The 12,865-nt window shown below is 44.4% G+C and overlaps 1 protein-coding gene across 8 annotated transcripts in view; it reads left to right on the top strand.

The window, feature by feature from the left end:
* The window catches only part of LRP2BP (LRP2 binding protein), a 58,736-nt gene that overhangs the window by 23,187 nt on the left and 22,684 nt on the right, over positions 1-12,865 (top strand). For 7 of the 8 annotated variants that reach the window (XR_009560543.1, XR_009560544.1, XR_009560548.1 and 4 more), the window contains 4 exons: positions 8,806-8,948; positions 9,030-9,135; positions 10,017-10,240; positions 11,866-12,040. Coding sequence is in view for 1 of the 8 variants with exons in the window: in XM_060291526.1 (XP_060147509.1) it covers positions 8,806-8,948; positions 9,030-9,135; positions 10,017-10,240; positions 11,866-12,040 (648 nt within the window). In the remaining 7 variants the exon portion in view is untranslated. The remainder of the gene's footprint in view (positions 1-8,805; positions 8,949-9,029; positions 9,136-10,016; positions 10,241-11,865; positions 12,041-12,865) is intronic. The other variant, XR_009560545.1, reaches the window with a different exon arrangement.

Below are 12,865 nucleotides of genomic sequence, written 5' to 3'. Positions count from 1 at the left end.
AAGGACCTGTCAGCATGGTTATGTTTTTCTCCAGCCATGTTCAGTGGTTTAAGTACAGCAGAGTAGCTGGAGAAATAAGATATCTGCCACATGAGTGAGTGTCATGGAGGGAAAGAGGGACAAAGGAATGAGTACAGTGACAGATACAGAATAAGCTGATGTGGGAAGAACACGAAGGTGTAGAAAGACCAGGAAAATTGGTAGATTCGACGGGTTGGCATATGGCAACTCCAAAATAGAATGGCTTAAATTTAATTACATATGGAGGCCAATGGAGCAAAAAAGAAGATGGCCTCTGTAGGTCTGTTCAGTTAACCCAAGGTAAAGGGGCAAAGAGCAAATTCTTTTAATGTTTATCATTTTATTAATTTACCGAGTTCTTGACACTAATTTGGTCCAGGGTCTGGTGGAAACAAATATGCTTTGTGTGGTAGGTTTGAAATGTCTTGAAATTTACGTGTTATAAACCCCAAAATATTGATACAAAACTGCATTACGTTTGCTTTAGTCATATAACTTTTGAAAGAAATTGAAAAGAAAACATACACAGGTATGTATATATGTGCCTGGGTATCCTTTTATATTTGTACATATTTACCATTTCTGAGGCTTTACATTCCTCCCTATCAATCTGCGTTGCCATCTGGCACCATATTCCTTTTCCGTTCAACCTGAAGAATTTCCTTTAAAGAGCATTTCTTGTAAGTATGCAGGTAATGAGTTATCTCCAATTTTATAATTACCTGAAAATGTCTTCACTCTGCCTTCATTTTTGATGAATTGCTTTGCTGGTTGAGTTTCTCCTTTCCTCACTTTAAAAATGCCATTGTAGTGCTTCCCTAGTGGCGCACTGGTTGAGAGTCCGCCTGCCGATGCAGGGGACAGGGGTTCGTGCCCCGGTCAGGGAAGATCCCACATGGCGCGGAGCGGCTGGGCCCGTGAGCTATGGCCTCTGAGCCTGCGTGTCCGGAGACTGTGCTCCGCAACGGGAGAGGCCACAACAGTGAGAGGCCCGCGAACCGCGCAAAAAAAACCAAAAAAAACAATGCCGTTGTAAACTCTTCTAGCTTCTGACAAGAACTCAGTCTCTGATTGTATTATGTTCCCTGTATATAATGTGTCCTTTTTCTCTGGCTGCTTGCAGGATTTCTGTGGATTTCAGCAGTTTGACTATGATGCATGCCTAGGAGAGGGTGTTTGTTTATCCTCTCTGGAGTTCATTGAACTTCAATGATCCCTTTCAGTTGCAGTTCTCAAGAGTCATTCCTCTTCCAGTTTGTGTTTGCTTTGATAAACTTCCCAGTGCCTTTAATAACTTTTTTAAAATTAATTAATTTATTTTTGGCTGCGTTGGGTCTTTGTTGCTGCGTGTAGGCTTTCTCTCGTTGTGGAGAGCAGGGGCTACCCTTTGGTGCGGTGCCCGGGCTTCTCACTGCGGTGGCTTCTCTGCACAGGCGCAGTAGTTGGGGCGCATGGGCTTAGTTGCTCTGCGGCACGTGGGATCCTCCCAGACCAGGGCTCGAACCCGTGTTCCCTGCCTTGGCAGGCGTATTCTTAACCACTGTGCCATCGGGGAAGTCCCTCCCAGTGCCTTTAGAAAGTTGTTCTTTATGTTTGGTCCTGATTTAATCACTGCTATCTGTGGGAGGATTTACACGAACACTTCACTCTACTACCATTATACTGTACGTTCTCTCTTACTAACCAGTTGGGGGAAAAAATGGTAGACACCTACCTCACACACTCACAGAAGTAAATCCACATGATGTGGGACTCAGTAAAACACCTTTATTTTCTCATCTATTACTGTGTTGTTTAGCCAGCAATAGCACTTTGAGAGACTAGTGAGGAGTAAAAGTTAGAATGCAGTGTATACAAATGTACGTGACCGTCAAATATTATTTTCCTCTTTGGAGTGATTTTTGAAGGTTTTGAAACTGTGGGTTAAATCCACTTCACCTGCCTTCACTAATCAAAGTCGTTTTAAGACTCATGTGTCCTCCAAGCTGCACTTGCATAAACAATAAGATGTTTGCCTGAGTTGTTTTCTGGGAACTTGGAGCCAGTGGCATCTAGTTTGAGCTGAGCTGGTTAAGACTAGATAGGACCGTCGACTCTCCAGCTGGGCATCCACAGGCGTCCATTGCTTCATGATGTTTTGAACGTGCAGAGGCCTGCATCTCTCTGCACCTGCGCAGAGAGACGATTACCCGCCAATTCCCACATCTTTTCCCAATCACGTTTCGCCACGCCCCGCACGCTCCCCATGCCTCGGACCGCCCTGCTGTTTTTTATTCCTTATCCCATAAATACCCCGAGCTGCCTGCTTGCTGGAGGCTGGTTTGAGATTTGTTCTCCCGTCTTCCGGTTTGGCTGCCTCTTTTTGCTGCAAACCTCGGTGTCTCTGCGTTTGGCTTGCTGTGCGTCTGGCAAGACAGATCTGGTTCGGTAACACATGTGGTGAGCCACCCAAGAGGTGAGTCCAGGCGAACCTTTGGCCCACGGCTCGTCGGCCCCTTGCAGGCACTGAGGTCCGGTGGGCCAGCCCGAGCAGCTCCCTGGCGTGTCCGTTCCCAGACTGACCCTGGGTTTTCAGGGAGGCACTGCTGACCTTCCGTGCTTAGTTTCATCTTGTAGCAAGGAGAGGAAATGGAGCAGGACCCTATGGTGCTTCCCCTCCATGCCCTCTGCCTGTCTTCTGTCTGTAGAAAAACTTTAGTCAAAGAATAAATTCAGAGATGTGAGAAAGTGCAGAAGCAAAGGAAAACAAGACCAAGTAGTAATAGTTTAGTCACTGAATGAAGTCGGGGACCATTAGTCCCTCCTCATAGGGCTATAGATAATATTCTGGGCCGTCTCCTTTCAGCTGTTTTATAGATACTGAAACCCCCACTAGGTGAAAGCAATTAACTACATGATGACCAGGCTGTGTAGCCATGACATAAGCTGCCACAGTTCTGAGAACTGGCTTCAAAGAAATGGGAACAAACCGACCCTGGAACTGAAGACTAACTGTACTTAAAACAATGAAGATGACGCTGACCAGACCACCACGTGACCAATTTCAAGGTGACTGTCGGAGCTGACTGGGCTGTTTCTGCATGTAGCCCCCTCCCTCCGCCTAAACACCCCTGAAACTCCCCTTTAAAAGTGCTTGCCCAGGGCTTCCCTGGTGGCGCAGTGGTTGAGAGTCCACCTGCCGATGCAGGGGACATGGGTTTGTGCCCCGGTCCGGGAGGATCCCACATGCCGCGGAGCGGCTGGGCCCGTGAGCTATGGCCGCTGAGCCTGCGCGTCCGGAGCCTGTGCTCCGCAACGGGAGAGGCCACAGCAGTGAGAGGCCCGCGTACCGCAAAAAAAAAAAAAAAAAAAAAAAAATGTGCTTGTCCTCTGATTTGTCAGTGAGGAATCAGTCTCTGAACATAAGTGCACCATTCTCCCCGTTGCCGGCCTCAGAAATAAAGCAGACTTTCCAGTAGCCTTGCCTCTTGAATATTGGTTTTTGAGTGGCGAGCAGCTAGACCTGTCTTTTAGTGACATTTTTGGGGTTTTGGGCTTTTGGATTTGGAACATGTTTTTAGGGTAAATCTCGTTAAAGAAATGTACTTGTGCCTAGATTGTCTTTGGAACCCTGAAGGATCGTGGGTCAGAGGCCCACCTGATGGGATTTTGGTAGACAATATAAAAGGTTACTGCTGCTGAGGTACTCTGTACCTGAGTTTACGGCCCAGGGCTCTGGGTTTTGTTTTTGTTTTTGTTTTGTTTGTCCATGTCTGTCTATGTCTGATTGTCTTAATTGTTAGGAATTGGCTACCGGGGGTTGAGCTTCTTGGCGACTGTAGCAAGGACCCTAAGATTTAGTTGCTGCACCCACCTGGGAACAAAGCTCCTTCAAAATGGGCAATGTTAATTCAGTTCCCTCTTGCAGCCGTCTAGGCTACATTCTCCAAAATTGGGAGACTTTCTGTTATGAATCCATGGAGAAATAAAAGATGGTTATTTTTTGTAACACTAAGTGACCATAATATTCTCTGGACTCTGGAGCACAATGGCCTGAAAATGGATCCTTAAATTACAATAAAACTTTGCAAGTAGATTTATTTTGTAAACAGGAATAAAAACGGGATGAAATACCTTATGTACAGTCTCTTATGTTCTTGTATCAGAATAAACCTGTGTAGAGGAGATGTAAGGTAATGGTCCAACAGGAAGGAAAGGCACAGACATCTGTTTTGCTGGATTCTAATGAGAAGGAGGGTGGCTTGAGGGCTGAGTGGCCGCTCGGACGCTCCCCTCCACCCTTACAGGGTGGCGCTGCCGCTCCTTCACTGTCAGCATTTGAGCCTCAGGCTCTCGGGCCCCTGTGCCCTCCACCCCAGTGTCTGAGGGTTGAGAAACAGGAATGGCCTCCCCTCTCATTACCTGCCAGGGTGTGCAGCTTGGCCATGGGTGCGACCCAAGTGCGGATAGGGCAATATCCCTTAAGGCAGGTCCCCACGGGGTCTGTGAATGCCGAGGCTGGGCAGCTGCTGGGATGGATCTGGGTCCACTTCCCTGTCCGCTTTGGATTTATTTAACTGGAAGAATAATATGCCAACTTATAGAGATGACTCGAGAATGGAAAACCTTCATTGATTTTTGGTTTTTTTTTTTTTTTGCAACCCACAAACTAACCTGAGCAGATGTTCAAAATGTATTAAATACCCTCCTCACTTCAGAAGAGCATAGGATGGTGCTGCCTCGAGAGGAGGCAGATCTGCTTCGTGCAGAAACCCCTGGCAACCCGGTGAGGGCTGCTGCATGCGGGGCTACACAAAAGCAGATCCTGATGGGGATGTGAATGCTGGAGACGGGCCCGAACTTTACGGAGATTGCGTTCTTGCAGGATTGCGAAGAGGGATGCCAAAACAAGCCTTAATAAAGTACAGGAGGTAAAACAGACCAAATGAGGATCCTTCAGAATTTCCAGAAAGGGTCTTTAAAGCTTATAGGCAACATACAAAGAGAACTTATAAAAGTCAGAGTGACCAGTTTTGGTCAGAGCGCACCCAGTATACAGAAGAAACTGCAAAAGATGGAAGGGCCTTTAGGAATGTCTATGTCTTGACTTGTTGAAACTGCCTTTTAAAGTTTCTAATGGCGGAGACCAGGTTCAGGAGAAAAGGGAACAATGGAGAATGAAAGAGGCTGCTCTGCGGGCGGCTACCTTAGCACCGGGAAGAGCTGGATGGAATCAAGGACTCTCACAAGGGACTCGGCAAAAGCTTCCGCTCACACGGGCACCCAATAGCCGGACTCCGCCAGTGTGCATATTGCAAACAGGAGGGACACTGGAAAAGAGGGTCCCGTCCTAAGTAAGCCTCTTGAAGGTAAACAGCTGGCACATCGGATGCCCGAGCTGAGAATGACAGTGACCAAGAATGCCAGGCCCTAGGGGTTCCTTTAAATCTTGTGAAGTCCATCATTTCCTAAGCAGAGCCCTGGATGACTATGACCGTGGGAAATTAACTTGGATTTTGATTGATATTGGACCATTTACTCAGTTTTAAATACCTGGCTTTCTAAGCTTCTTTCTAAAACTATGTTAGTAACTGGGGTGTCCAAAGAAACCTTGAAAATGCCTTTTTTTCCAGCTGCTAAACTGTCAGTTGGGGAAAACACATCTGAAGCATACCTTTGTATACATTCCTGAATGCCCCATTCCCTTTCTGAGACGAGATTTACTAACTAAATATCAGGGTTACCTTTGCCCCTGAGTGGACAGACATTAAAGTACCACCAGAGCAGGCTTGCGCATTGCAGGCTTTATTACTCCAGTCCCCAAAAGAACAGCCTGCAACTGTTCCAGAAGAGATTTGCAAAGGGGAGTCCGAAGACCTGTGCAGACGGGAGGCTGGGAATAGCAAAGAGCTAGGCCTATACAGCTTAGGATACCACCTGAGGTCAGCTTGTACACGATTTAAGAACAGTTAGATTGTAAAAGAGACTAATCCAGTAGTCCCTAACCCATATTCTCTGCTCACTAATCTGTCCAGACATTGCTGGTTTACCGTATTAGAGTTGAAAGATGCCTTTTCTTGCATATCCTTGTTTTAAATCCCAAGAGTTGTTTGTTTTCAAATGGGAAAATCTTGGTACTAAGAATTAAACAACAGTACTGCTGGACAGTACTTCCTCAGGGATTTAAAACTTTACCTGCGATGTTTGGAGAAATCCTAGCAAAAAGATTTGAGGGACCCTCAACTAAATGAGGGAGCCCTGCTCCAGGACGTGGTTGATGCTGGTTACCAGTAAAACAAAGGACACCTGAGACCAGAATATGGTGGGTTTTTTTTTTTTTTTTCAGAATATGGTTTTGATTTCAACCTTTTTGGTTGAACAGGTCTATCAAGTATCCAAGAAAAAGCACAGAGTTCTCAATCCCTCTGTTAAATATTTGGGTTTTGAACTCTCACAAGGACAGAGAGACTTGCCCTCTAATGGAAGGGAAGCTCTAGCTAGGGCTGCAGCTCCCACCAAGAGATAATTGCAGGAATTTCTGGGAATGGCTGGGTTCTGCCGTATTTGGGTCCCCAACTTTGGACTCATAGCAAAACCCATTTAGGAAGCTCTTAAAGGAGACAATGAACATCTAGACTGAAATCATGGAGGATAAACATCCTGAAGACCAGGTCCATCTTCGCGGGTTGGGACCTTATGAGGAATGCAGCGAAAAAGGGAGAAAGCACGTTGCGGGAGGAATACCGCAGTGATTCCAACCCTGACGCTGACTTTCCCGAGTGGGCAAGCAAACCCCCAGAAAAAAGCCACGGGAAAGCAATTAAGGTGAGTGGGATTGCTGCAGTGGTGGCTTTGAAAAGTAAAATTTAGGAAGCAATTTAAATAATTTGCTAGTAACCAGATTGATTTTCTTTTGTTCTGCCTTCTCTTTGTTTCGAACCTCCCAGGCTTGGACAATTCAGTGATTAGGATTTTTCAATCTTTGGCAAAAGTAGGTAATTTCTCTAGCTTTTGGATATGTCATCTAAAACCTTCTGTATTTGATCATGCTGACCCCTTGGTTGTGCCTGTCGTTAATTTTTGACCATCCCTGACTTCACTGTGACTTCAGGTGTGCACATATCAAATTAGGCTAATCAACAAAATGTCCTGTCGTGTTTTTTTCTTGAATAAGCCAAAATTTGGTCTCCTTGTGTCCTCAGAATAAAAAACAACCAAAAAACAAACAACAAAAAATGGCCCCTACCCTTGTTAGGGTTCTATTTGGTGAGGATATTGTAGAAACCACACTTAATTCTCCCAGCCTGTGTTCCTTCGATACTATCTGTTTCAGTCAAAGGTGATAATGATCAACACACTCCAATTCGTAAAAAAGTAAGACCCCGATCCCTGGCTCGCCAGTGTCCTAGGTAAAATCCCTAAAAATGAGTCAAAGTGTTCGCACGTCTGGTGTTCTGTATGCCCTCACAGTGTACATATTTGCCCCACCCCATACCTATTTGTCTACAGTTTTTATTACCAATCTTGGGCCTATGAATGCCTTGACAGCTGGTGCATAAGTGGTACTTGTTTGGGATCAAAATGTTAACTTGAAACCAGGAACAAGAGAATATTCTCAAATGAGTGCTAAATAGTTTGATTCTTCAAGCCCCTGTTAGGCCTATGCCCCTTATCAGCAGGAATTAGCCAGAGCTGTCCTCACCTTTTTTCCTCAAGAGGTTGAGTAATGATCGAAAAGCAAGGGGGGACTGAAACCGTGGGTCAAATCCACTTCACCTGCCTTCAGTAATCAAGGTGGTTTTTTTAAGACTCTCATGTGCTCCAAGCAGCATGTAGCCTAAACAAGATGTTTGCCTGAGTTGTTTTCTAGGAACTTGGAGTCAGCTGTGTGTAGTTTGAGCTGAGCTGGTTAAGACTGGATAGAACCACCGACCCTTCAACTGGGCATGCGTGTCTGTTGCTTAGTGGCTTTTTGAACGTGCAGAGGGCTATAGCTTAGTTACACCTGTGCAGAGCAAAGATTCCCGCACCTTTTCCAATCGTCTTTCTCCAGGCTCCCCACACCTCCAACTGCCCGCTGCTTTCTTCTTTATCCTATAAATACCCCGAGCTCCTTGCCTTTGGGGAGGCGGATTTGAGATTTGTTCTCCCATCTCCTGCTTGGCTGCCTTGTAAACCCTCTTTGCTGCAAACCTCGTGGGCTCAGCATTTTGGCTTGCTGTGCGTTGGACAAGAGGAACATAGTCTAGTAAACAATTTGTGTCTGGGTTTTTGGAGGGAGGAAAGCCTTTTGTTGGTGGTTAGAACGTCCTCTGTGTTCTGTGACTATGCAGATGTCGTATGAAGATGAGTGTAGTAGACGTAAATTTATCACTGAGCACAGCTAGGGAACGTGTGCTTGAAGAGAGAAGACAGAGTTTGGGGCTTACACGTGTCCTGTAAGGATTAAAAATGTGGAAGTTACTGGCTATCCTTACACTATAAGTTCTAAGAACTGTGCCGATTCAGAATAAGGGCTATGAGGAGAGAAGAAGGAAACCATATTGAGAGGTAATGCAAATGTGGAAGCTATAAAATGAAGAGAATGCTTTATATCCCAGAGCTCCTGGGAACGCTGAGCCAGGAGATGGACTTTGACTTATTTCTAGCCCTGCAGAGTCCAGGACAACCATACCTGTTAGGTATAGACTCATGACATTCTACCTCATGTCGGAGGGTGAACGCTTTACAGCATTATTGGGAGAAAACTTAACTTGGGTAAAACTAAACTAGGACTTTCTGTTTTGTTCTCTTCCTTTGTGGAAGGAAAAAGGAGTGGAATATATGAAGAAAATCGTTGATTCTCCATGTCCCAAAGCAAGACACTTACAATTTGCAGCAGCTTACAACCTTGGAAGAGCTTATTATGAAGGAAAAGGTGTTAAACAATCAGACGAGGAAGCTGAAAGGTAATCTGACTTGAGAACAAGATTTTTGTTTTAATCAAATGCCTTAAACAAAGAATAACTTGCCTTGCCCTTCTCTTCTAGACTGTGGCTTTTTGCTGCAGACAATGGAAATCCAAAAGCTAGTGTGAAGGCTCAAAGTATCCTAGGATTGTATTACTCAACAAAGGAACCCAGAGAGTTAGAGAAGGTAACAGTGATTTGTTTAAATCCTAGCATCCTGTGTAGATTAATATTGGGTGAGGAGTAAGTATGTAGTCTGAATATCTCTTACATTTCTTTCAATGTAAGGAAAGCTTACGTTTTAGGATCTCCAAACTCATTTCACCTTTCCTCAACTATGAATGCTGCCTTCCCTGCCTCTACCAAAGGAGACCACGGATGTGAGCACTTTGTATGCTATAAAAAGCACACATACAAAATATTCTACCATAAAAGGTAAAAGAGGAGGGAGAGTCAGTACAACCTCTTTAATCACCAATGATGGAAAACCCTTTCCAAGAAATCTTACAAGGAGAAGGAAATGAGGCGTTAAAGGCAAACTTGTAGGAGGCACATAACCCCCAAGATCCTTGTCAGATAACTGAGGAGCTACTTGGAAATCGGTTTGAACTAACTCAGATGCACTGTAGCTGAGTATTGAGCAAACGTGCTTGGACCACATGCAGGTTTTTATCCTTGGTTTTCTTTGATCCCGTTGGAGCTCCAAGAGGATCTGAGAGATAGCTGCAATCTCACATCAGCTGCTCTCCTCTCCTTGCTGTGCCTCATTACAAAGCCTTTCAGACGCTTGGTTCCTATTTCCCACCTTTTTGGTCCTTCCTCTGGAAAATCTGAAAATCCTGAAACCTGAACAGCTGAGCTCGAGCCAGTGACCTCGCCTATACTGTGGGCAGACAACGGGCGGGCTCCCCTCAGCACCCTCTCTCAGGCATGCGAAGTTGGTGCTAGTCTGACATACATTCAGGGGGTTAGAACGGTGTCCTAGAGATGAATTAATAGTACTATCTTATAGAGATATTCCATTTATAATCCGCCTTGTGAATACTAGGGAATTGTGCTTTCTCCTAGGCGTTTTATTGGCATTCAGAAGCTTGTGGCAATGGAAACCTGGAATCCCAGGGTGCGCTTGGGCTCATGTACTTTTATGGACAAGGCATCCACCAGGATACCGAGGCTGCCCTGCATTGCTTGAGGGAAGCAGCAGAGCGTGGAAATGTCTACGCTCAAGGGAATCTCGTGGAGTATTACTATAAGATGAAATTTTTTACAAAGTGTGCTGCATTTTCGAAAAGGTAAGCTGGATAAAAGTATTTACAAAAACTCTTACTAGATGTTCTATGCCAGGTCTGTTTAATAGAACTCGCTGCAGTATTGGAAATGATGGCTATTGGTACTTGCAGTGTGGCCAGTGCAACTGAGGATTGAACTTGTAATTTTCATTGGATTTTAATTTTAATAGCCACACGTAGCTCCTGGCTACCATATTGGATAGTACATCTGTTAGTCTGCAGAACTTCAGTGCTATTTGCTCTGTATACCAGCTAAGTAATCTTACACAAGTTTAACTTTGGGGGCATCAGTTCTTTTGTAATCCTGCAGAAGTATTTTCTTCTTGATTTAAAAAATATAGTGAATATAAAGTGTTTAACACAGCTTGGCACATGAGAAATACTAAACTTTTTTTCCTACACCCTTAGCCATAAGTTCTATAACTGCACAATTACAATATAGCTTGATGAGGACTGCACAATGAGAATGGTTAAAAGACTCCAACACTAACATAAATTATATGGAAATTTCTCTTCTCTGAGGCCATGTACTTTCCTGCATTTACCCACAATGTACAAATGCAACAGACCTGGGTGTCCTCTAAAATGGCTATAAGGCCATGCTGCCATTTCCCTCCCAATAATGCCCTTCCCACGGAGCCCACAGGTTCCCCTCTCCCCGAGCCCAGTGTGAGGCAGACATCCACACTGAAGGATGAAGGAATTGCTTTTACCCTCTCCTCCCCAACATCATGGCCTCCAGGCAGCAGGCCACTTAAAGGTGTGGTCTCTGATGTCTCAAATCCTCTAGTGCCCATATGGTTAAAACTAAGACTTCGAACAGTTCTTTTAAAAATTTTGAAACTTTCCATGTTCCTATTTCCCACAGTATTATGGCTGACGTGGAGTTGACTTGTTTTCATGTAGTTCTCCATTGCTGTATCTGGGTTATAGAGAAGGACTTTTTATTGCCCGTTATCATAGATGTGTAAGTTTATTAATGTGTTTTCTGGTCCTGTGTGACTAAAGTCCAAATTCAAGGTTGATGTTTAAATACCCAAAGAGATAGAAAAATATTTTTTTCCCATTGTTTAAATCTGCAAAGTGATGAGTTCTTGTTATATATATATATATATATATATATATATTTTTTTTTTTTTTTTTTTCCTTTTTGCGGTACACGGGCCTCTCACTGTTGTGGCCTCTCCCGTTGTGGAGCACAGGCTCCGGATGCGCAGGCTCAGCGGCCATGGCTCACGGGCCCAGCCGCTCCGCGGCATGTGGGATCCTCCCAGACCGGGGCACGAACCCGTGTCCCCTTCATCGGCAGGCAGACTTTCAACCCCTGCACCACCAGGGAAGCCCAAGTTCTTGTAATATTTTAAACTTAATTTTTTTTTAGTGGTTATTAAGCCTGACCAGTATAATCCTAGGAAGCCATATAGTAACCACTGTAGTTAGTTCCGATTCTTCTGGTGTTAGTTGACTGTTCTATTTACCCTTCACCACAGAGCAAACAATTTTGTTCTCAAACTGGTAGAAATAATAGAGAAACCACTTGGGGCACATGGACAGTTTCTGGGCATGTTTATAAAAATGTAAACTATAACTGATACCGTTTTTAATTTCACAACTGGATGTTGTAACAGGATTGCTGACTACGATGAGATTCATGACATCCCCATGATAGCCCAGGTCACGGACTGTCTCCCAGAATTCATCAGCAGAGGCATGGCCATGGCCTCTTTCTACCACGCACGGTGTCTGCAGCTTGGCTTGGGTATCACAAAGGATGAAGCAACAGCTAAACACTATTATTCTAAAGTAAGCCTGACAACAAATATAAATTGACTCAATAGAAATTTCTGGGTTTTTAGTTGAGACTTGGACATCTTTTTAAATCAGTGTTTTTATTCCTACTTATTGTGCACATAACCTCTGTCTACCAAGAGGATGTCAGACATGCAGCTTGTTTGCAAACAATTCTGTCATTCTTTTTAATAATTAAACACAGATGGTAAAACTTCTATTTTTTTTAATAGTCTGTGCCTACAAGACACCTTCAGTTTATTAATTTATTTATTTTTGCTGTGTTGGGTCTTCGTTTCTGTGCGAGGGCTTTCTCTAGTTGTGGCAAGCGGGGGCACTCTTCATCGCAGTGTGCGGGCCTCTCACTATCGCGGCCTTTCTTATTGCGGAGCACAGGCTCCAGACGCGCAGGCTCAGTAGTTGTGGCTCACGGGCCCAGCCACTCTGTGGCATGTGGGATCCTCCCAGACCAGGGCTCGAACCCGTGTCCCCTGCATCAGCAGGCAGATTCTCAACCACTGCGCCACCAGGGAAGCCCTAAAATTTCTATCTTAGATGCAAATTATTCTATTTCACTGTCTGCCGCCTAAAGCCCAGCACCAAGACCTTAAACCCAGAACGTGCATGCCTTCTTTCACCCAGAAAAAGTGTGAATCTCTATTTCATTCTAGTACATTAGAGTACATTTCATTAAGGTTTCTTTTTGCATGACATCTACCACACTTAGGTGGATATTGATGAATTTGAGTTAACCAGTTAAAATAAGCCTTTTCATGTTTTAATCCATGTGATCAATTTATTTAGATAGTGAATGGATTTCACATCTAAAATCAACTGTTA

The sequence above is a fragment of the Globicephala melas genome, chromosome 21, assembly GCF_963455315.2.
Source record: "Globicephala melas chromosome 21, mGloMel1.2, whole genome shotgun sequence".
Classification (NCBI taxonomy): Eukaryota; Metazoa; Chordata; class Mammalia; order Artiodactyla; family Delphinidae; genus Globicephala; species Globicephala melas.
The sequence above is the reverse complement of the archived record's forward strand: the minus strand, read 5'-3'. Positions and strand labels throughout refer to the sequence as shown.